We start from the raw sequence: 25,971 nt of genomic DNA, 5'->3' as shown, positions 1-25,971 counted from the left end.
ATTCAAAAACATAAACAATCTCCATATACCAGATGGTTATCCAATAAAGCCAACCTTTTTTCATCACAATGGCAAATATACCTCACAAATTGACTACTTCTTGTTTGATGAAAGAATTATACAGCAATCAAATCCAAATGTGAAAATAGCTATGAGGCATCCTACAAATACCTCTGATCATACTCTAGTCACTGCAAATATGGCTCTAAAGGTTAAAAGATGTTCTCTACGACCTGTCAAAATATATACAAGGCCAAACTGGAGAAAATGCGACAAAAGCCTCTACAAGTCAACTATTGAAAGTAGTCTAGACAATACATCTGGAGAAAAGAAATTCTCGGGTACCGTAGAATCACGTATACAAAAATTGGAATTAACACTTCATAAAGCTGGTACAAAATCTATTCCGAGCTACAGGAAGCTGAAAAAAACTAAAATCTGTTGGGAAAGGCATATGGAATAGCAAAATTAGCCAAGCATCTAAAGAAGCAAAGTCTGCACATAGGAACTGGATAGATAAAACCAACAAAAATGAGGATGCAGATCAAGAAAAGCTGGCTCTCAAAAACAAAAAACGTCATCTGAGACAACTACAGAGACAGGCACATGCATCAAAGAAGGAAAAGTTCATAAATGAAATCATGCAAGCTTCAGAAAAAGACAGCAAAACATTCCATAAATTAATAAAGCAACAACGATCTAATCATTCATCAAATACTGACGTTCTTTACATTGGAAATGAGAAATTTGAAGGAGAAAGTATTCTAAAAGCATGGACAATACATTTCGAAAAACTCGGAACACCAAATCATGACAAAAATATCTTTGACCTGGAACGCTTCCACTTGGCTAAATTACAAAATGACATCATTTTTGAAAATCAACATTCCAAAAAAGAAATTAAACAAGCAACACCTGAAGAAGTTAAAAGTGCAATTAAGAACCTAAGCACTGGCAAAACATCAGACGAAAATGGTATATGTTCTGAACATTACAAATATGCTGTAGATGAATTATCAGAAGAAATCGCAAGCATAATCAATGATATTTTCTCCGATTTGGATGTTCCAAAAAATCTAAAAAATGGTTTATTAACACCTGTTCTTAAAAAGAAGAAGGATAAAACCGTACCTGGAAATTACAGGGGAATTGTTGTAACAAGTATCTTTTCTAAAATCTTTGAATCAATCGTTAAAGGAAGGCTAGAATATGAGCTACTACCATCGCAAAATCCATTACAGAGAGGGTTTACAGAGGGCGCATCAAGCCTCTTTGCAGCCTTTATTACAACTGAAACTATTCTAATATATCGTCTTCTTCAAATATTATTAGAACTTGTTGCACTGGATGCAGAAAAGGCATTTGACACCCTGAGTCATGAGATCATGTTAAATAAGCTTTATCATGATGGAATTGAGGGAGATATGTGGATCCTACTACGGAACATCTATCAAGATCTGTCTCTCAAAATCAAGTGGAATAATGAAACATCAGAAAGTATTAATATCATGCAAGGGGTTCGTCAAGGAGCAAAATTATCATCTCTGCTATACAAGCGATACAATAATACCATTCTCAATGCAATATCCAGTAGTAATCTAGGCGCAAAAATAGGCAACATACAAGTAGGCTCTCCTACATGTGCGGACGATATTGCCTTACTGGGTGAGCGGTCAGATTTACAGGCAATGCTCAATATTATAGACTTCCACACTAAAAGAGACATTGGTTAAAATTAATCCAGACAAATCAGAGATAATGTGCGTATCCAAAGGATTAAAGCAACAAAAGCATTCATACAGCTTCAATGGAAAAGAAATAAAAAGAGTAGAAAAGCTGAAGCATCTAGGTATCACCAGGGCAACAAATGGCAAAGTCAACTTGGACGAAAGGCTAAAAACTGGCCGGCAAACTATATATGCCTTGCTAGGTTCTGGCCTACATGCCAGAACAGGAATGTCACCGCTGGTACTTAAAAAGATCTGGAAAACATATGTTGTCCCCCGCTATCTTTATGGGCTCGAAGTACAAATATGCATGAAAAAGGATGTATCTGAACTAGAAAAGTTACAGAGGAAAATGTTCAAACAATTTCAATGTCTACCAGATAGGACAGCATCTGCAGCAGTATATATACTAATAGGAGCTGAACCCATTGAATCGGTACTGGACAAAAACATGCTAGCCTTATTTCTTTCAATTTCTCGCCTAGATGGCTCAATAGAACATCAAATCCTAGAATGGGAACTAGAAATCAGCACAGAATTTGACAATTCCTTCATCTGTCGTATAAGCAAAATTTTACAAAAATATCAACTCCCAACAGCAGAAGAAATTATGAAAAATCCTCCATCAAAATATATTTGGAAAAAACAACTTCAAAAAGCCATAAATGATTACTGGTCTTCAGTTTGGACAGAAGAATGTAATACAAAACCAACACTCAAACATTTATCGTTGCAAAATAATCCGGTAAATAATCCGCATAACATTTGGAAATGTGTTCGAAATAATCAATATGACATCAAAAAAGCGGAATTGAAATGTAAGCTAGTAACTGGTACATACATGCTTCAAAGTATAAAAGCAAAATTCAGTAAAAATATAGTACTGCCTGACTGTAAGCTATGTAAGGACAATGATGAAACCCTTGAACATTTTCTCCTGGAATGTACTAGGCTCGGTGATGTACGACAAAAATACATGGCGAAGCTAGTCAACAAGCTAAGAGAGATAGAAGGGGGTGGTACAATCGACGTCAGTAATGATGAAATACTGATAGAAATTATACTGGATTGTTCTAAGACAAATATACTGAATAATCAGCCAATGGACAAGCTACTGGATATAGAAAGGCAAACACAAGATCTTTGCTACCAGTTACATATAAAGCGAACAAAACTTTTATGTGACATCAAGTAAAAGAAATGTATGAAGGCTCTAATTATTTTAGATTTTAACTTTTATAAATCTAAAGTATATATTTAAATACTGAAATAGCAAATAAGTCTTACTAAAATGTTCTAGATTTTAACTATTAAAGTTTTCAAGTAATATAACACCGAAATCGTAAATATATGGTGTGTACTGTCTGCATGGGATGCCAAGCTAACTAGTACACTCTATAATATCTTCAAATCAAGAGCAATATCCAATATAGTCTGTACAGTCTGCATGGGATGCCAAGCTAACTTGTATCAGTCTATCAAGAAGTGCGTGATTTCATGATACTTTTTAATGATAGCCTAGGCAGGGCACTTATAGTTTTATTAAATAAGCTGTAAATAACATTTTTATCATAATATAGTGGTGAACGCTATTGCCGCAATAGTTCTGTGTACATTTCTTATCGTGATATAGTATTTGCAACTTGTGCTGTGTACATTTTTATTGTGATACAAGTGGTGAACATTAGCTGCATACATTTTTACCGTGATATCGTGTTGATTCTTATTACCGCAATTGTGATGTGTACATAATATTTTTAACTTATTATCGTCGTAATATTTTAAGACTTTTAAAATATTTCTTTTAGTCGTACATATTTTAATGTAAATATAAAGATATCCGCAATCTCGGTGTGTAAATTAAATTGCTCATCCGATAAGTGGAGTGCTCCGATTAAACGGAGGTGAATACCTGTACAGAACAGAACAGAACAGAACCATACAATTTGACGTCACGATCCTTTTTTAATTCGGGTCCAACAGGAGAGGCTGCTTTTAAAATAACTTGTTGTTATCAGAGGAAAATTTTATTCAACAAAAAATTGTCAGGGAGTATTTTATGTTATATAATAATTTTTGAAAGGAATTGTTATAGCTGTACGCACATTAACGAGGATTCGTACAATGAAAGACAATATTGACGTTAATTATCCAAAAACAAAGATGCATGTACATGTGTATGGCGACCACATGGCTGAAATCAAAAAACAAATTTTATTTTTTTCTCTTTCAAAGTTAATTCTATTTAACTTTCTTTAAGTGCCAACAGTTTGGTTTAGATTTGAGTCTCTTTCAACAGGGAAAAAGTAAATGTTTACTTTGAAACAAGGATACATGTAGCTGACCTAGTGAAGCACATGGCGAGCACATGGTTTATTGAATTTTCTTTCAATGTTTTTTCGTTGCCGTTGCTAATTTTCAAATATAATAAATGGTAAATAATGCTTCTTGGTAACATGTTAGGACCACCAGAATTAGCAAAATATTCAAGTTATCTGGCGAGTTGAAATAACCTTTCGTGTGTTGGTTTGCGAACTTGAGCCATGGCAAAATATTCATTTCGTTGATTGGGTCCATTATCAGGTGAAAGGAGAATATCATCGCGGCTACACGCCCACATTAATGTGTTTCAATACTTGAATTTATAAGACGCGTCCTGGTCCGGCCGCATACTTAATTTAGTTATTTAAATGGAATGTACCCATAATGCTTTGTATTGTTATTATATATGTAGTTCGTACTGAGTTCTATCACTTAAAAGCTGAAGCCAACTTTATACATTTTTGTACATGGTGTCAGATGTGGGAACGCGTGCATTACATGTATGCATATTATTTGCAAAACTTCTGTTCGAGGAACAAGAATCCACTTAATAATAAATACACTAGTCTCCGTTGTTACGCCTTCTATGAACGAGTTTCACCGGTGTACATGAGGTCAATTGGTACTTTTAAAATGTAAACAATAACATCAAGTCAAATAGTTGTCGAATATTGGTGTTCCTGATGGATAATGGAGTACAGAGTTACATGAAATTCACACAACCTTATTAATAGTACTGTCTTCTTTTAAATAATAAACCGGTCACAGCCTATTTAATTTAATTTAGCTATTTTGTGATACATGTACTGTACATCAGTATTTTGCTTTGTATATATATATTAATTACACATGTGTGATATTTTCTACTGGACATTTAATCAAGCAATAATCAATCTGGATTAACCGAATATTCAGAGTGTTTTTTGTTTTTAAATTCTAGTTATTCTTTTAGGAGTCATGTCAGCACAGCTCAGGCGGTCAGCCAGGAAAAGGAAAAATTTGCCAATAGTGGCTGCTGCATCAGCAAGGAAAAAGGCTAACCAGAGAGTACCTGACACTATGTCAGTAACTCTACCACAGTTGCCTACAGTTGATACTGGTACACCATTCATACCCATTACTAGTTCTACTGGTACATACCCATTGTTGTTTTCACAGACAGGGGCAGTCATATATACCAGTGCAAGTACAGGGCCAGTCGATTTGACGAGCACAACTAATACCCTTTTATACTCAAGAGTACCACTACCAGACCAAAGAGTGTGCAACACTGTAACCAGTCAAGATCCTCCAGAACATTCCTTAGGTAATACTAATGGTGCCTCAAGTTTTACAATGCCATTTAGTACTTTTGATCACCCTATTCAGATACCCAGCATGCATGCTAATATTGCTTTTAATGTTTCTCAAAGTATTAGAGAAAAATTCAGAAAAGTGAATTTATTGATTTAGGCATTTTGTTGATTAACAATACTCAGCAGGCTACACAAAAGCTTGTTTTTAGAGGGGGTGAATTTATTGTGGAAACAGAAAATATGCAAAACAAAATTGGGTCTATTGACCAATGGACATCAGCATTTATCATTTTTGTTAGTGTATATTGTACTGTGCATTCAGGTAGATTACAAGATTTACTTAAATACATGTCAGTTGTACGTTTGGGTGCAAAAAGAAATCCAAATAATTTAGGTTGGAAGTTATATGATGAGCAATTTAGGTTGCGCAAAACACTGGATCCGGCAAGTTCATGGGCTATAGTAGATCCAGAGCTTTGGTTATTATATATGGCTGATAGTATTGGCACACAAAATTTGGAAGTAGTTTCTTCTGGTTACAATACATTTTCTGCTAATAGAAATGTGAATAAAACGTCCAAGTGCTATGCCTTTAATTATAACGGCGAATGTTTCAATTCATTTTGTCAATATAGTCATGCATGTATACAATGTCATGGTGTTCACTCGGTTATAAACTGTCAATTCACACAAAATAATTTGCCTTCGCAAATAAGAGCAAATCAACAGCCAGAACGACCCCAGCAGGGATACCAGAAGATTTAAACATAAATTTCAAACTATAATTGGGTCCCTTATAGATACATTTGTAGTTCAGTTGCCCAAAGTACCTAAACAACATATCAAAGAGGTGTATTGGCCTTTAATGAGTTCAGAAAATTGTTTGGTTTATAAAATGTATGGCCAATACCTTTGTATGAATTGTGCAATTTTATAGCTTATTTGTTTCAAGCGTTACTCGCATTCCTCTATTAAGTGTTATTCAGCAGGGATAAGTTTTTTCAGTAGATTGAATGTCTTGGGCGATTTTAATCAAATTTATTATAAAAAATGATGGAGGGAGTTTACCGGTCAAGGCCAAAATTGGGGATTCAAGATTGCCTATTACCAAGAATTACTTCTATTAATACATGTAGTTAAATTCTATTGTTTATTTGTTCCTCCAGTTATGCAGTTAAGTTGTTTAAAGGTTGTTTTAAGATCCTCCAATCCTAAATTTCTAGTCGTACATGTAGGTGCTATGATTTAGGGAATATTAAAACTGAAAACTTTAAGAGAAAAGTTGATACAAGCTATGACCTTTATTTCAAAGGACTTGCCTGACACTAAAATTGTGTGGTCCCAAATGTTGCCTCGTTTAAACGGAGATATTCTAAAGTGTAGATACAGCCTATTACAGGGTTAATAAGACAGTAGCTAACTATATATTGGAATCTGGTGGTTATATTGTTTAATATGCTATCCAGACATTTCTAGGACTGAAACATGTATAAATCTGATGGGGTGCATTTGTCTGTCATAGGAAATGACAATTTTTTTTTTTTTTTTCAAGGTGGTCTTAGTTTTTCATGCTAAAACCAATGGTCATTGTTTTCCCCTCTACTGATATATAAGTATGAAATATGTTGTTTTGTTTTGTGTTTTTGTCTCAGTGTATAAATACAATATTGTTACCTAAGATAAACTTTGTATAATTGATCTTGTGTGTAAATTTTTACTGTAGATATATACAGTTTTTTACGATTTATTGAGCAACTTTACTAGTACATTAAGTTACATGTAACTTGAAAGTTTTCTTTGATTTTTTTGTGGATGTATTTGGCTCACAGCTTGGCAGCGAACCTCCATTATATGGCGGTTGACAATGAATCATTATTCTGTTTCACTGTCAATCTGGCATAATTCGCTGCATCAAAAAACATTTTGTTTTATGAATAGGATCATTTACTACAGATCTAGATGAACAATGTAAGGGTTTCGATCCATCACCTGTGTTCCCACGGTGATTTCCAAATTGTTTTAATCCTATCTTCAGTTACCATTATCTGTGGTAGTAATTTATATATATATATATATGACAGTACGGTTGCCATAATCAGCAATATGCGGGTAACCTCTTTTTTCAGTTATATACAACATGTATAAATTATGAGAATAATAATATTAAAGGCTGTGGCCAAATACTGCCAATTTGTTGTTTGGTCTTACTAAGCATCTGGGATAATAGAATTTAAGTCCTGTACTTAAATTCAGTTATCACGGTGCGCTGTACTATTACATTGGTTGGTTATTAGTGAGTTTAAGAAAACTCAAATTTCATTGGTGGTTAGTGAACCATACAATTTGACGTCACGATCCTTTTTTAATTCGGGTCCAACAGGAGAGGCTGCTTTTAAAATAACTTGTTGTTATCAGAGGAAAATTTTATTCAAAATCCCTCCCTCCTCCCAAAATGTATATTTTTTGTAAAAAGAATGTATTAGAATAAGATACTGCCTGTGTTGTAATTTATAATTTCAGGTGATGTTTCAGTTGTCAATTGTTTGAACACCTATATGTATTTGGCCATTGGACAGACAGGACCTGTGAGGAAGTCTGATCGAAGTTATCGAACCTTCCAACAAAGACTTTGAATTTATTAGGCCTGTGATTTGCATAATTCGCTGCATCAAAAAACATTTTGTTTTATGAATAGGATCATTTACTACAGATCTAGATGAACAATGTAAGGGTTTCGATCCATCACCTGTGTTCCCACGGTGATTTCCAAATTGTTTTAATCCTATCTTCAGTTATCATTATCTGTGGTAGTAATTTATATATATATATATATGACAGTACGGTTGCCATAATCAGCAATATGCGGGTAACCTCTTTTTTCAGTTATATACAACATGTATAAATTATGAGAATAATAATATTAAAGGCTGTGGCCAAATACTGCCAATTTGTTGTTTGGTCTTACTAAGCATCTGGGATAACGGGGTATATATCACTGAAACAGCAACCTAAAGACAAGAATTATCAGGACAATAAGCAGTGGTGATGGTGTCATGCTGTCAAAGTAATGTCAATAATGTACAACGAAAATCCTGGATATATAGCACTGAAACAGCAACCCAACGACTAAAATAACAAATCCATATACTCGTAGAAGTCTTCAAAAATAAACAGGTGTCTGTACATTTTGTTGGTTTTCTGAACTGTTTCTCGTTTTATCATGTAGGATCATTTAATAGTGTTCTATATATATGGTACGGATTTTGCTCATTGTTGAAGGCTGTGCGGTGACCTAAATGCATATTGTATAAACGCTATGTATATAGATAGTACATTAAGGTCATTTGATATCTTGTTAATAATTCAGTGCTTCATTGGCAATCATACCACGTCTTCCAATTTGTATAATGAACAAAAGGGAATTATGTATATAGGATATCTTAATTGTTTTCAAAACTGAACCTTTCTTCCGAAGGTAGATCGTACTGGTTTTATCAATTTGTTTTTGGAAAAAGAAGTATACCTAAAAAAACTTGAGCGTTCGAATGTACTTACATTTTGTGTAAAGCATCTGGTCACAATGAACTTTTCTAAATATAAATTTGATTTCTCATTTAGACACCAGGAAAACATTTATAATCTGTTTGATTATTATAGCATATTTAAGTAAAATACGGATACATATATCCTTAACATTAAATAGTCTTAATACGGACACTATTAATCTCTCAATAATTTCACTACATAAAAAGTAAGTAAGTAAAACTTTATTTAGATTCGGCATATTGACAAACAGTACAAACATAATTTCATAAGGTCTAACAAGGAATTGTATATTTAAATATACAATTCCTTGGGTCTAATGAGCTTTTCACCGACGGACAGCATTTCAAGATGTGTGTGATAAGGATGATTACCGTTATACTTGTAATTATTCTCTCATGGTTGTGACCTATGATCTATTTCTTACATGGATAGACATTTCTCGTATCACACTGTACGGAGTGTGATACGAAAATCTGCTTTGATTTGAATGGCTTATCAAATATCATAAGACGATATTACGGCATTTCCATTGGCTATTCGTTAGGTCATTGATCACTTTCAAAGGTTAAAAAGATGTTCATTTCGTCCATGACAACATCCATCTATGTGATTTCTTCAATAATATACAAAATACTGACACATTTCTTCTTTTTGTCAATTTTTTTTACATTCTGAAGCGTTCAAAAAATCTTCAAATGTCTAATGTCAAATTCATTTAATTCAAATAGTAATAATAAACTCGTCAAAGGCTCGTTTATTATTATACTGAAATTAAACAACTGGAGTTGATATCAAGCGATATAATCTTATTCTCATTTATTATGAAACCTATAATTATTATTGATTTCTAATCGGTTTGAGTTTTGGGACGAATAAGATAGTTTAAAATTCGTAAATTTATAAAGAACAAGAACGTGTCCATAGAACACAGATGCCCCATTCGCACTATCATTTTCCATGTTCATTGAACCGCGAAATTGGGGTCAAAACTTTAATTTGGCATTAAGACTAGAAAGATCATATCAAAGGGAACATGTGTTCTAAGTTTCAAGTTGATGTGACTTCAACTTCATAAAAAACTACCTTGACCAAAAACTTTAACCTGTAGCGGGACAGTCGGACGAACAGACGTACGGTCGCACAGACTAGAAAACATAATGCCACTCTACTGTCGTAGGTGGGGCATAAAAATAACAGACATTTTCAAATCAACAAGGTTAAAGTACCATTTGCAACTTATTCCTGTGCCCCCACCCCAGCTAAAAATTATAATAAACTAATGTTTTAACCGACGCAAAAGTTGTCATCAAACTTTCCTTGAAATTTGGAGTGGGTCCCATGAATGATTTTGTAAAGCTTTCCAAAAAATGTAACTTTTCTCATTAAAAAACGACCGACCGAAATAAAAAGTTTAAAATTGGTGCAATAAGTTCAGACCTCTGGTTTTGTGCATGCTTACTGAGCGGATGATACTCTAGTGGAATAACAGTAAAGGTATCGTCTCAGTGCTAGTAAACGACATAACCCTGGTAACATAAATATCTTCTTACTTCATGAGTCATTCATATGGAGTAGAAATTAAAATTAATGACAAATAAGATTGTTTTGCTCATTATTGAAGTCCGTATGGATGCTTCTGCTCCATTTGGTCTCTGGTTAAGAGTTGGCAATCAGTTCCCATCTTCTTTTTTATATATAGATTGTTGCTCACTCTGCTTCAAATGTAATCCACATAAAAAATAACAAAATGATTCAAATTAAGATACCTGAAAATAATTCGTAAATTTCAACTGTGTACCTGCTTTGACTTAACTAGTGAAACTCATTTGTTTTCTCATTTTCTCATCTTCGTTATCTTCTATAGAGACGAAAAAAAGGGCACTACAAAATTCAGTTAAATTTCAAATTTTCTTAAACATTCAATTCATTTTGACTTTTATTTATCTACGACATGCTATGCCTTACAACTTTTACAGATTAACAGATTTGTCTATACCCAAAGGTTGTTTTGAGGTGAAAATGCAGCCGTTTTATCCAAAGGGTCCACCTCAATCTTAACATGTAGCCTTGGATCCTGGCTCGACAGTAGACGATCGAAATATTAGATCGGATCAGGATGCCAGGCTATCTTAACCTGTCGACGCTATCGGTTTGAGTCTCTTCGGATTTTTTGTTATTCCTTGAGTGGTTATTTTTTTAAGGGAACGAACATTTAACTTCAAAAGGGGGGGGGGGGTCTAAAAAAAATCTGATCCCCAATTTGATGTAAAAACATTCTGGTCAAGCAGATGACCAATAAAAACTATTCTGAATCCAGATTTCTACCATAAAAAAAGCATAACCACGGACTAACATAAAAAAAGCATAACCACGGGCACCGCCCATCCCCCCCCCCCATTTTGAAGTTAAATTGTTGCTCCCTAAGTTGTATGTTCCTTTTGTTTTATATGAGACTTGAAAATCTAATAAACAATCGTAGCCTGCAAAGCATAATATTTCATCATTCCATCAGATTGAGGTGATAAGAGTTGAGAATTGTTTTACCAAAAAAAAAAAAAAAAAAAAAAACCCGCACTGTTTCCTGAATGATGTGTCGTACGGAATTTATTAGCGCCACACATTTTTTTCTTCTTTCTTCCTACGTTTGCGTTACAACGCAAACCTTTGCATTATAACGCAAACCTTTACCTTTGCGTTATAACGCAAACCTTTACCTTTGCGTTATAACGCAAACCTTTACCTTTGCATTATAACGCAAACCTTTACCTTTGCGTTATAACGCAAACCTTTGCGATATATTAACGCAAACATTTGCGTTATATAACCCAAACCTTTTGCGTTATGACGCAAATATCTTGATTTCAATTATTCATTAAGTTTTGTATATATGTCCGTCTGTCATTCATTTCGGATGTGGTTAACTAGTAGATAAAAAAAGAAACATACATACAAGGCTAAATCATTATAATAAATATGCATAGGAATAATGGAATACTTGAAGTGCAATTATACATAAATTAAGACTGATTTTTGCATCAGAAAAGTATATTATTTAACAAGAAAATAGATATAGTTTAGTATATAGTCATATTTAAATTTAAAGATAAAAAATAATGTCATACAATTGTGAAACCTCCAAGTCAAATAGACATATTTAAATGATCTTTCTGCTTGAAAATGAATTATTAATAAGGAAACATTTTTTTTTAAATCTCAGAATATGATCAAGATTTTTTGACAGAAAGTCATTGAATTTTCATTTCAATATAATGAAGTATTTTTAAGATGCTTGGGTAGCAATTTGAATAGAGAGAACATAATTTTATTAATAAAACATCTTCATTCTATACATTTATTGCCAAAGGGTAGCTATTTTGAATCTAACCTACTTTACACAGTTCGATAACGAGAGCTTACTTTGACAGTATATTTATTTTCGGTTATAGCTATATTAGCAGGGTTGATTTTTTTCTTAGGTATAACCTCAATTTACTCAATTTTCTTTGTAATATATATAACATGGACCTTTATAGTTTGTTGTTCAGTGTGAGCCAATGCTCCGTGTTGAAGACCGTAATTCGGCCTATGATGGTTTACTTTTACGAATAGTGACTTAGATGGAGAGTTTTCTTATTGGCACTCATACCACATCTTCTTATATTATTTTGTTCATTATTAGTCATTGATACGATCTAATTATTCACGCATTTTACTTTGAAATGACTATAAAGGTGATACATTTTAATATATACAGCCTCCTCCATTAATAACTACTGTTTCCTTTGAGTCTTAAGGTTTATGTACCCTTCTGTAGCCATTTTTGTACGAATTTTCCAAACCTCAATTGTATCAAAACTACAGATATAATGAATAATAGAGATAGGCCATTTAGTACATATTCCAAGGGGAAACTTGATGCAAAGAATTATTTTTTACTGTTTCATTGCATTTGATAGAAAAGGAGGACTTTGTGGCAAATAAATCAAGATTTTTATAGAAAATCCACAGCCTTTAATACAGAAATTTTTGTTGTAAAATTTGAAACATAAATTACTCAATTGATTTTCTATGATGTGCTAGTGTTTATTTTTTACAAAGAGGTCCTAAGCAACCTGTAAATTCTAAAACACCTCGTGCTGAGTCACCAAAGTCGAACGCATCCTAAAAGGTGTACTTGATTTTGGCCATATTTATATTTGTTTTAACCAATAACTACATTTATAAACTTGTTTTAAGGAAATCAATGCTAGCACTGCATGCAATAGTCCTATATCTATCAGTCATCAAATTGCCAAATATGAGACTACAAGGATAAAGGCTGTGGATTTTCTATAAAAATCTTGATTTATTTGCAACAAAGTCCTCTTTTTCCATTAAATGCAATGGAGCAGTAAAAAATAATGCTTTGCATCAAGTTTCCCCTTGGAATATGTACTAAATGGCCTATCTCTATTATTCATTATATCTGTAGTTTTGATACAATTGAAGTTTGAAAAGTTCGTACAAAAATGGCTACAGAAGGGTACATAAACCTTAAATAAGAAATAAGATAAATCTAATGTTTGCGTTATAACGCAAAGGTTTGCGTTGTAACGTAAACAAAAGAAGAAAAAAAAAATGTGTGGCGCTAATACGCTTCCGTAGTGTCGTAATAAATATTTATGTTTTATAATACATTTTCCATGGTCACAGGTATATGCGCATCGATGTTTTACCTGTGATTTTTACATAATTATATTTATAGCAAACACATTGTAAACATTGTAGTTTTATAACTTCTTTTATTACTTTCTTACTGAAGTATGACTGTCGTAAACATGGCGGAAGTTATCCATGGTTTTAGTCCTTATTTGAGACTGACAGGCACTTTTCTTGTATATTTTCTTTTATGCCAACCATCATTTGCAAGGTAAGAAGACACATAATTAGTAAGCTATAAACAACTGCTAAATGAACAGTTATTTATTTGAAGTGTTATTGTACAATTCAGTAGTCGTCCATATAATTTCCGCAATGTCGTTTACTTGTAGTGCCTAAATGAGTCACCATATCAGTGATCATTACGGTAGTAAATCTGCGTTATGGAAATTTCGACTGCAGATTAATAGAAGAAGAAGATATGAATGACCATTTAACTTCAAATGGGAGGGGGTTATTTTTTTTTCAAAAATAAATATTCTGATCCCTTATTTGATGAAAAAAATATATTCTGCTCAAGCAGATGATAAACAAAATTATTCTGAAGCCAGATTTCCCTCATACCTTGTACTGTTATTATATATTGAAAAAAAAATTTGACAAACAGCGTTGAAATCTAAATAAAATTGATCGCGCTATGCGTGAACACATTTTTCTGACTCGGACATAATACCATAACCCCTTTGAAGTTAAATGGTTCCTCCCTTAGTGGTTTGATTGTGGTTGTACACACAAATTGAATGTCAATCGTTTTTAATATAAACGCTAAGTTTTCATTAACTCAAGGATTTGTATAGTAACTATATATATACACTATACAAATCCTTGGTATTGTTAACTACAAATATTAGATTGTGTCTTTGTAATCAGTGAATTGACTAATTTGTGAAAAAAAGGCTTATTTAGGCAAAGATGACCAAGTAAAAATTTGTAAAAGTAAACCATTATAGGTCAAAGTACGGTCTTCAGCACGGAGCACCTAAAAAGGTTGGTGGTTTTCTCCGGGCACTCCGGTTTCCTCCACCAATAAAAACTGGCCGCCACGAAATTGCCTAAATGCGGTGCTTAAAAGTGGCTTTTAAACACCAGAACTCAAAACGCAACTCAACACGGAGCAATGGCTCACACCGAACAGCAACCTATAAATGGCACAAAAAATGACAAGCGTTAAACCACTCAAACAGGAAAAACAAAAGTCTAATCTGCATCGTATATAAAAAACGAGAAACGAAGAATTTACTTGAAATGTTTGCCACTGGATGTAAATCAAACAAAAAAATCAATCAGTCCTATTTGAATATATGCATGATCTTTAAAATTTCAGAGCCTATTGTGAGAATAACAGTAAAGATAAAAACATGTGCTCATATTTAAATGGCGTCAGTAGTACAGGCTATACTTGCGAAACAAGGTGTTGTGATGGGTGGACTCTAGATGTTGACGGTCATTGTGTCTCAAGTAAGATCATGATTTATTTTGTACATATTAGGAAATATGGAATTAATATTTGACTTAAGTAAAATATATGTAAACCTGGTATACACTAATATCTATATTTGTTGTGTGGTTCTATTTGAAAAGCCAATGTCATTAGTGGCAAAAAAGGGGGTATCTTAGTTTCATTTTGTTAGAATGGGATTCTTCTTAACTCGAGTGTCGGGGTAAAATAAACACATACTATGAGAACAAAGATAGTTGAATATACGATCATAATGTCTGAAACTTAAAGTTAAAGCCTTTTTAAATATAAAAAAAGAAAATGTGGTATGATTGCCAATGAGACAATTCTCCACAAAAGACCAAAATGACACAGAAATTAACAACGACAGGTCACCGTACGGCCTTCAACAATGAACAAAGCCCATACCGCATAGTCAGCTATAAAATCCTGAAATTACAATGTAAAACAATTCAAACGAGAAATCTAACGGACTTATTCATATAACAAAAAACAAATATGCAACACATATACAAACGACAACCACTGACTTACAGGCTCCTGACTTGGGACAGGCACATACATAAATAATGTGGCGATGTTAAACATATTAGAGGGATCCAAACCCTCCCCTAACCTGGGACAGTGGTATAACAGTTCAACATAAGAACGAACTATAAAATAAAGCTTGTCTTAGTTAAAATGTCATTACTCTTTCAATTGTCTTAGTTTAATTGTCATTACTATTTTAGGTTTGCCACCAGATTACAAAAGTGAGTCGTTATATTTCTATAGCAAGTATATCAATACTAACCAGAATCGCTATATTTCGCTGTTCAGCTTCGATTGCTACTCTCAAGTAGGGGAGATCAATACATGTATATACATGTATATCTAAGGTGTGGATTGTTTAGATATACATAACACATAAAAGTAAACGTGGTGTTTGAAAATCTTTGTGTTTTAATAAAAGAAAAAATATATAGGGTTATCCACCAATGTCACAAAATAAGTGTATGTACAGCACAACACATATAAACTAATAAACAGCGCTTTTATTGCTGTACGTCATCGAAGTAACAAAAACGCCTCTTACCTCACTGGAAGCTTGAGACGGTACTTCGGTTTTAGCAGAAATATGTTCAAACTGACAATCACACCGTGACTTTGAATTGAAGAACACCGTCATAATGCCATAACTTTCCGATTCTCATCTTGAAAGATATATAGTTTTGAAATTCTGAATCTTTCAATATTTGAACTTAAAAGACTTTATGTTAAAATAATAGCAAAACTATACTTCCCATAGTTTTTAAAACTGTCTTCTCTTTCTTTAGAACCTACAGTGATAGGCTGTCCAAGACTTGGTGAACATATACCAGTTTATATTGGTACGACACGTAACGTCGGATTTTTATCAAGAAAACACTTCCATGCCCAAGACTGGAAAGGGAGTTCCCTTTATGTAGGCATATCGAAGGACGAATTTGAGCATTGCAAATGTTCTACACCCTATGAAAATGTTACCGCTACCAGTGAAAAGGACGCTTATGGAAATAGATCAATTTGTCACTTCTCAGTTGTCATAAAAGGTTTGGATCACGTGCTTTTAGCTTTAAAGTTTAGAATTACACCTGTGTTATCATCTGTTTATTGCAAGTTTTTGTTTAAGATTTATCCGTTTCAATCATGGAAGCAATAAAAACGATATATTAATGTATGCAAGAATTAAACACTTTATAAAATTGAGAATGGAAATGGGGAATACGCCAAAGCGATTACAACCCGACCATAGAACAAATAACGGCAGAAGGTCACCAATGGGTCTTCAATGCAGCGAGAAATTCCCACACCCGGATGCGTCCTCAGTCCTTCAGCTGGCCCCTAAACAAATATATATAGTGGTTTAGTGATAATGAACGCCATATATACTAAACTCCAAATTATACACAAGAAACTAAAATTAAAAATATTACAAGACTAACAAAGGCAAGAGGCTCCTGACTTGGGACAGGCGCAAAAATGCGGCGGGGTTAAACATGTTTATGAGATCTCAATCCCCCTTTACCTCTAGCCAATGTAGACAACTCAAGTACACGCATAACAATACACACATTAAAATTCAGTTCAAGAGGAGTCCGAGTCTGATGTCAGAAGATGTAACCAAAGAAAATAAACAACATGACAATAATACATAAATAACAACAGACTGCTAGCAGTTAACTGACATGCAAGCTTCGGACCTTAATTTAACTGACTGAAAGATTATGTCTTCGTCATGGTTTAGAATAGAGTTTCCAAGAGCTGAAAAATTGAAGGTTTGAACAAGTGAAAAAGCTACAAGAAATGTTTTTTTTTTTTAAATTTAGAATGATAAAAGATACAATAGACACAAAAAATAGACATGTCTAAATAGGCAGTCGTCACCAGGGTCATTAGAAATCAAGATTATTCAGAACATTAACAGTAAACAGTAAACAATATAACGCATAGATGATAAAAAATTAAACAAAACATACCCGATCAAAGACTGTATCTGACTCCGGGGTCATTAGAAAGCATGTTAAAACAAAATATTAAAGTCAAACAACTATTATCTAAACAAACCATATCAAACACTGTAAATGGGTACAGCATTTCCCAATTAAATAACGAGATTGTACTATATAATGAGATATCGCTTTTAAATTATTTTGAGATAAAACCAATATCGGGTTGTGCAACTGTAAATTAAACAGGTCTTCAATCATAGATCATGCCAATACTATGAATTTAAATTTATTTAGAATGATTGTATCCAAATACATCATCATTAAATCTCAATTTCTACTAGAACACACCCGCGAAATCGCGGGCATTCAGATCGTATTTTTTTAACCCTCCTCCTTTATTTCCAAAATTCCCATTTTTTGTTTTCTATTAATTTTATTATGAACATACATTTAGTGTACATGTATTATGAACATTGCAGTCAGGAGCCTGTAATTCAGTGGTTCAGTGATATTTGTTTTTCGTTCATTTTTTGTACATAAATAAGGCTGTTAGTCTTCTCATTTGAATTGTTTGACATTGTCATTTCGGGGACTTTTATATAAGACTATGCAGTATTGGCTTTTGCTTATTGTTGAAGGCCGTAAGGTTAACTTTAAATGTTAATTTTGGTGTCATTTTGGTCTCTTGAGGAGAGCTGTCTCATTGGCATTCATACAACATCTTTTTTTTTTGGTAAAATATTTAGTGACATGAGAATTTCAGAAAAGGTATCAAAAGTCATAGGTAATTTGGGACAGGATAATTGTTTTTCTAGCCCGACTCCTCCTTTATCCACAAAAAAAAACCTTTGTATTTGTTTGTACTCTATTAATTTTAATGACGCATGAATAATTTTAGCGCTTATCTGTATATTATGAACATTTAAAAAAGGGGACATCCCGAAATTCGAAAAAAGAAATCCCGGATCCCAAAATGGTCAATCCTGAAATTTCGACCTTAAAAACACCCGTTCCAGACGTCCCGAAAGTGTATTTTCCTTTTATTTCAATTCTCAGTTGAATAATTGATCCACAGCGGTCAATGATATATTATTCAGACCCTCTCTATTAAACAAACCCTGTGACTGCCGTGGATAGTATACTTGAACATGATATCAGACAGAAAATACACTTTATTCGTAGTATATGTATTTGTTTCAAAGTAAAAAGAAAACGCAAATCGGAGGTCTAATCTGACTTAAATTTCGTCTAATGACGGATATAAGACAGAAAATACAGTGTTTTCGTAGTATTAATGTATGTTCAAAGTATACAGAAAAACGCCAACCGGAAGTCTAATCTGACTTAAAATTTCGCCCAATGACGGAAACATATCCGGACGTCTTTTTTCTCGTTTTTCACCTAAAATAACTCAATCTGAATAATCATATGAATGGATGACAAATGCGATTATGCACTATACCCATTGGACACAGATGCGTAATGATTAATTTATTGTGGAAAGAAGAGAAGCGACACCAAAAATGAGGTCTTCTCGTTTAATAGTATAGAAGATCTAATCTACTTTCAATATGCATACATATTTCACATAGTTTTATATGAAAAAAAGAAGATGGGGAATGCTTTTCAATGAGACAACTCTCACAAGAGACCAATTAAAACAGAAATCAACAGCCTTAGGTCACCATACAGCCTTCAACAAGTCCATACCACATAGTCAGCTATAAAAGGCCCTGAAATTACAAATGTATTCTAACAATGCAAATGAGAAAACTAACGGCATGGACCAAAAAATTAACGAAAAAAAATATGTTGCACAACAACAAAATACAATTAACCGGTTCATAACTGTGGACAGGCATATACAGAATGTGGCGGGTTAAACTAGTTTGATTGCCCCTACCATATAATTTATATGTTCCTCCAGACCACAGTGCTCCAGACATGTTTAAACCATTAAATTACATTGATTTTTAATATAGATATCTACCCACCAGTGTATGAGAACTGTCCTGACAACCAAATTGTTTCATTTGGAGAAAATGTAACATGGATTGAGCCAACAGTGACGGACAATGTGGGTGTTTCGTACAAAAATGACCCGAATCAGTTCAATAATACGAAAATATCCCCTGGATTGCACTGCTTAGTCTATAATGCGACAGACTGGTCTAGAAATATCGGGACCTGTATGTTTACAGTTAATGTATTACATGGTGTAGTGTCTAGTATGTATTATTGATCATAAACTGATAATTTAGTTTGAAACACGTTGAGGGGTAAATGTTGATAAGACAGTAACCGTGTAACACAAACCAGCGACTTTGCTCTGTTTTATTTTAATCGTGGACATTTTTATAGCTTTTCGAAGTTTAATTACAGGTCCTTGTATTACAATCCAATATTCCGTTTTGTAGGTTTGCAACTAATCAATATGATAGTATTATTACACATCAAATACCGTATTATTGATATTCATGTAGCAGAATGCATAACAAACCGCCCATTTGATTTGTCTCCATGATATAATCATATTTTCCGATATTACACGTTTTAAGTTTAGATTGTTTTATGTATATCTAGCGATACTCTCACTAATTCTGAATTGTTCTCTTCTTTGTTCCTAAAATCGAACAATTCTGAATACCTCACGGAGTCTTACAAATATTGCAGATTTCAATAAGGTTTATGATGATACTTTTTGGTGTTTTTTGGTAATGTTAGTTATGACTTGCATTTCTTTTCTTGTTCCGATCGGCCATATTCAACCGTAATAACCGCTGAAGCCCCGCCTGTCAAATGAAATGAATCAAGTAATATATTGTATATCTGAATCATTTTTTTGCAATATTGTTATAAAAACTATGAATATGGCTACAATTTTAACCTTTAATGTTTTAGATTGCGGACCATTAGGAAATTCATCAATAACCATCAGTAAGTATTAAGAAATACTAAAATATAATAAAATTATCACTAAAATTTGTATGAGTTTTAATTGACTTTTTATTTCGATCACATACAAGAACTGTGTTTGTTTTATATGATCTATTTATATACATCACTAATTCGTGGTCCCATTGCTTTCTATGTTAAATTCCTCCATTTCAAGCAGGCACGCCTCTTTAATTTTAAGTTCAAATAAAGTGACAATCATTGCATTTCAAAGCAACACTTTGTGGTGTCTTGTACTAAAAAAAACAGCATTCCTTTAATGGCATATTAGAAAGAACTGGTTCCCGGAACTTCGGATGTACCAAAACAGATGCTTCAGATCTGACAAACAGACAAAAAGTGCCCTTGTTTAAAATTTGGTGCAGTTTTTTTAATATTTAAAATTGTAAGTCCAAAAGTGTTCTACAATGATCACAAGTCCTTCAACTTTCATTTGATGCCAAAAATACCTCATATTCTACATATTTTGAAAGTTACACTCATACGTAGGAACTATATTGTATAAATATGTACTACTTTCTGGTATATGCTTTCTGGCCGGGCCCGAATTAGTGGTGTTACACCTTAATGAATTATCGAAATATTTTGTAGGTGGAACAATCCTCGGAGCTTTGGTTATAATATTGATCGTAATGACAGTAATTTTGATTCCACTTTGCAAACGACGCCGACGACGAAATCAACTGCAACGCCAGTCAAGGACTGCAAGCAACTCGAGCGAAGTTCACCTGTTTACTGTTTACAACAATGATCCTCCACCATATGACGTTGTTGTTTCAAATAAATTACCAGACTATAGTCCACCCACCGAACCACCATCTTATGACAGTTTACATTCAGAAAACACCATGAATGATCAACGGGGAGACAACGCGTTTGTCCTCTCAAACAATGAAGTTTGTTCAAACGCTGCAGCAATCAGTGGCGATTCAGTGAATCCATTTGCGTTGCAAAAGACTATAAATAACGACAACAAGCCAAACGACACAAGGCATTATGTCAATCCACATCATATTCAAACAAACAAACAAACTAACGCCCAGAGTACAGAGACTCTTGTTTAAACATATACTAAGAACATCAAATCACAATCAACATATTATATAAATCTTTAGAATATTAATTTACTCGTTTTATTTCGGTACCTTTTGAAGCTTCACGATAAACAAGATATTTTTATAAAGGTTTTTCTAACAGTTTTTGTATTTGACAATTTGTTAATAGTTGCGATTTTTCTACCAACCTACTTTCTACGAACCTACTTTATCAAGTTATATAAATTGTTTATGAAAATCTTGCTTTGTGTAAATATTCCCACGTATTGTATGTTCATGTGTCTGACCTAACATTTACATCTAAGCGTTTGTGGAAAAGTATTTTATTTAGTACGATACGTGTGATTTTTAATTGGAACTAGCTTATATTTTTATTAACAGCTTTTAGGATTTCAAATGTTTGGCTTTGAGTGGTTCTATAATTTTTACACTGATGACGATTACAGTGTTGGGGAACGAAGGGGGGAACAAGGGAGAAAGCAAGGGTTGATTTCTCTTGAAAAATATTCAAGTTTCGTTCTCATGTCTTTTTCTTTCCTTTTTTCAAATCATTTATCGTCATAACAAATAAAAAGCAGATTAAATGTCATAACATAAACTTTCAAACTGAAGCAATTTTACTTCTTAAATTTTGGAATTTTTTTTGGAAAAAAATAAAAGAAATACACCGATCAGGATGATTTAAACACCGTATAAGGTAGAGTAGATAGTAAAGATTTATGACTCATTGATACACTTTAGATCTCTCTTATATTTACGATATTTGATTTGTTGAATGAATGCATACCAATTCACTGAAAACAAACTTTCTTATCATTTAAAATGATGTAATTATATCTTAATAATCTGTTTCCATATTTTGGGTTTTTCGAATGCTAGAGATTTGGAATATTTCCCTTAACAGAGTTTGTGTCGATTTCAATTTCCTTGTATTTTCATCACGGTTTTTGTAACACTTGCAGAGTAAGATATTATTATTTTGATGCATACTCTTCCAGTTTTGCTCTGGTGTCCAAAGCCAGGTTGTCTGGTAAAACAAACGTTCGAAGACGTTTTAGACTTTTACTTCCTTGGCCGTTTTACTTTGCAACAATGCTGTACCTCTCCATTCGAAAGTTCTATCTGTAATTTGCTGGTTGATTGTTTGATTCTCGACAATTGCATTAATGTTTGTAAAATGTCCATTTAGTACAACATAAACCTAACAAAGAAGTGGACATATAGTAATGAAAGACATATACAAAATTTGAGTTGAATGCTGAGTATGCTTATATAGCAACAATTCGATTATATGGGGGATCGAGCCGGGATTTCTACTCCCAAGTAAATGCAAATGTTGTTTCGAAAGATTTTTTTAACTTGAATTTATAAATGTTTAATTTATTAATAATTCATTAAATGCATATACCAAGCCAAGTCAGTTTATATCTTGTTTTTGACTGACTATTTAAAAAGGTCATCATTTATCTGTCGTATTTGATAGATCAGGTTGACAAGCGGTTTTTATAAATATTTTTTTCTCGGTATACCAAGATGCTCTGTATCAACTTCTCAGCTATGTGTTATGGTAATGTTTATAACGTGAGGGTATTTTTTTATTTTTTTTTGGGGGGGGGGGGGGGGGGGGTTTCATGTCTTTGAAATGAGGAATTTCATTTGGCACATATTTAAGTGTTTTTAGAAGTGTTAATTTTTAATGATAAATAAAAGAGAAAAATCTTCAAAATAAACAAATAGTGGAACAGAAAGAGGGATAATATGTCATTTGATTTTGTTTTGTACGTTCAAAGCACGAAACTGCTGAATAAAACACGTTTTAATACAAGATTTTTTATTTCTAAGATACATTTGCACATAAAAAAAATTAATTAAATGATATGAATATATCAATCGTTTATCTCTCCGTCACTTTTTCAAAGTCGTAAAAGAAAATGTATATTCGAGATCGAAAATGATTTTCACATAATTCATTTAGCTCAATACTTTAATTTATGTATGAATAAGTAAGACTGTTAATACAAGTATAAGCATATACAACTGCATGACACTTTAAATGACCATAGGAACAGACTCATGACATCATATTTATCTACCTTTATATAAATAAAGGCAACAGTAGTATACCGCTGTTCAAAACTCGTAAATACATGGACAAAAAACAAAAACGGGATAACAAACTAAAACTGAGGGAAACGCATTAAATATAAGAGGAGAACAACGACCGACATAAAAATGTAACACACACAGAAACGGCCTAAACATTAGACAAAATCCGATCAGAATAACAAATATAATATCAAAACCAAATACACCAATTAGGGATAGAAAAGTACCGTGACACGTCTTATAGTATTGTGAATTCACACTCAAACACGAGAGAAAACAAATGACACAACGGAAACACAACGTTGAAATGTAACACACACAGAAACGAACTATAATATAACAATGGCCTGACTTGGTACAGGACATTTTTGAAGAAAATAATGGTGGGTTGAACCTTGTTTTGTGGCATGCCAAACCTCGCACTTTAATGGCAATGTTAAATATAACATTAAAATGACATTAAAATGACAACATTATATTACAGGACTACAATACAAATACATAGGAGAACATATTAGACAAAGAAACACATGAATAATAGCTAACAAAAGGCATCAGGTTAAAAAAACAATACGCCAGAACCGCGCCGTCCACACAAGACTTACCAGCGACGCCCAGATATAAAAGTTCGAAAGGCAAAACAAGTACAAAGTTGTACAGCACTGAGGGTCAAATTTATAAAACGATTGTGCCAAATACGGCTTGGGTTTTCTGCTTTGGATAAGATCATTATTATTATTTAGAACTATTTATGCTATTGCAAACAGTAAATTTTATCAAATGAATATAAAAGATATACATGATAAAACTGAAGTATTAACTTATGATAGAAAACAAAACCCGGATACATACATAAACCAACACAAAAAATAGACACATAAAATAAGGGGATGTGGTATGATTTCCAATGAGACAACTATCTACCAAAATTTATGTTATCAACTATAGTCGCATACAGAATATGGTCGGGTTTAACATGTTTGTGAGTCTCTAACCCTCCCCATACCTGGTTTAAATTCTAGATACACAATCTGTTATATTTGTCATCTTTGGTGAAAAACAAAAATTACTTTAAAAATGATATGCTATCTTATACGTAGTACTATACATTTTATAGGAAAATATCAACTGGGACAACATCCCTAATACGCCTCGAAATGAGGAACTCAAAAGTCACGTGTAAAGAAAAAATCTCTGTGTAGTGATATTGGACATGTTTCTATTTCTAACAAATGACTGAATTTAATTATTTGTGGTGATTAGGAAAGCAGAGGAACATAGAATAAATGCGTAAAAACTATAGAGCTATTGAATGTGTTCAAAGTATTAATTTTCAAATAACTTATTGTGTTAAAAAGGGGATATTTTACCACAAGGAGCCGCATCACAAAAGTATGTTCGGGGTTTGCTAATTTACGGAAAAAGTAATCTCACTTCGTACCCCGAAAATTAAACCACGTATGTGAAAATGTCACAGCTTCGAAACGAGCTATCCTATATATCCAAGTTTACGACATGGACTGGTCTGCAGGAAAAAACGTTACCATTACCGTCTATGTCAAGATATTGACCCAACTAAGGAGGTAACTAGCTTACATTTGTATTCGCATTCCTTGCAAGTATACGGTATCTAATGATGAAGTCTTTTTCAAGGAATTCGTTTTGCGTTGCTGCACTTTCTGTGTTAAATTCTATGCTGTTTAATTTTTTTTATCAACGTGTCTGTGATTACCCTAGTGTATAACATATAACATGAAATACTGCCAAAGGCATACAGAGTAACATATAGCATAATTTCATTAAGTGATAAAGGCCACAAAAGTATACCGCTGATCAGGAGTCATAATTTGATTAAGCAAAAATCAATCCGGGTTACTAATTCAAACCATTGGAAACACTTAAACTCTAAGAGGAAAACAACAAAACAATAGAAACACTGAACAAAAAAACCCCAAACACATATAGAAACCGACTGTATATAACACCTGTTATATTCCAGATTTGGTACAGAACATTGTAAGAACAAAATGAGGGTTGACCTTGTTTTTTCATAAGCCAATCGCCTGCTCATATGACAAATGTTAAAAATTACTGCTAAAACGAATAAAATAGAAGTTACTGACTTAATGATTGATTATTGTTTTGCTGTTATCCTGGAGTTCAGGACTTTTATGCACCACCTATTATAGTAGATGCCATTACTTATCAATATTTATTTGTTCGTTTGTCCGTCCAGTATCAGGTTTAAGTTTTAGTTTCGGTTACTTTTGGGTCATATTAAGATGAAACTCAGACACAATTATGGTTAGTTTACATGACTGGGGATTGGTGTACATT

The 25,971-nt window shown here is 33.2% G+C and overlaps 2 protein-coding genes across 5 annotated transcripts; both read left to right on the top strand.

Moving 5' to 3' along the window:
- The first annotated feature begins 4,445 nt into the window (after nt 1-4,445).
- On the top strand, nt 4,446-8,320 carry LOC134686886 (uncharacterized). Of its 4 annotated transcripts, none has more exons than XM_063546720.1 (2): nt 4,446-4,549; nt 5,002-7,534. In XM_063546720.1, the coding sequence occupies exon 2, from the start codon at nt 5,007-5,009 to the stop codon at nt 5,499-5,501; it is 495 nt and encodes a 164-aa protein (XP_063402790.1). In that variant the 5' UTR covers nt 4,446-4,549; nt 5,002-5,006; the 3' UTR covers nt 5,502-7,534. The 4 variants fall into 4 exon arrangements, with proteins under 4 accessions (XP_063402790.1, XP_063402792.1, XP_063402789.1 ...); XM_063546722.1 differs by lacking the exon at nt 4,446-4,549 and adding an exon at nt 7,865-8,320 and having other exon boundaries at nt 4,563-5,355; XM_063546719.1 differs by lacking the exon at nt 4,446-4,549 and adding an exon at nt 4,563-4,782.
- Nucleotides 8,321-13,656: 5,336 nt separating this feature from the next.
- Nucleotides 13,657-22,165, top strand: LOC134686885 (uncharacterized). The gene is made up of 7 exons (XM_063546718.1): nt 13,657-13,799; nt 14,913-15,046; nt 15,779-15,799; nt 16,364-16,618; nt 19,501-19,746; nt 20,420-20,455; nt 21,065-22,165. Exons 1-7 carry the CDS (start codon nt 13,693-13,695, stop codon nt 21,535-21,537), a joined length of 1,272 nt encoding a protein of 423 aa, XP_063402788.1. The 5' UTR covers nt 13,657-13,692; the 3' UTR covers nt 21,538-22,165.
- Nucleotides 22,166-25,971: the final 3,806 nt, after the last annotated feature.

The sequence above is a fragment of the Mytilus trossulus genome, chromosome 10 (assembly GCF_036588685.1).
Source record: "Mytilus trossulus isolate FHL-02 chromosome 10, PNRI_Mtr1.1.1.hap1, whole genome shotgun sequence".
NCBI lineage: Eukaryota > Metazoa > Mollusca > Bivalvia > Mytilida > Mytilidae > Mytilus > Mytilus trossulus.
The sequence above is the reverse complement of the archived record's forward strand: the minus strand, read 5'-3'. Positions and strand labels throughout refer to the sequence as shown.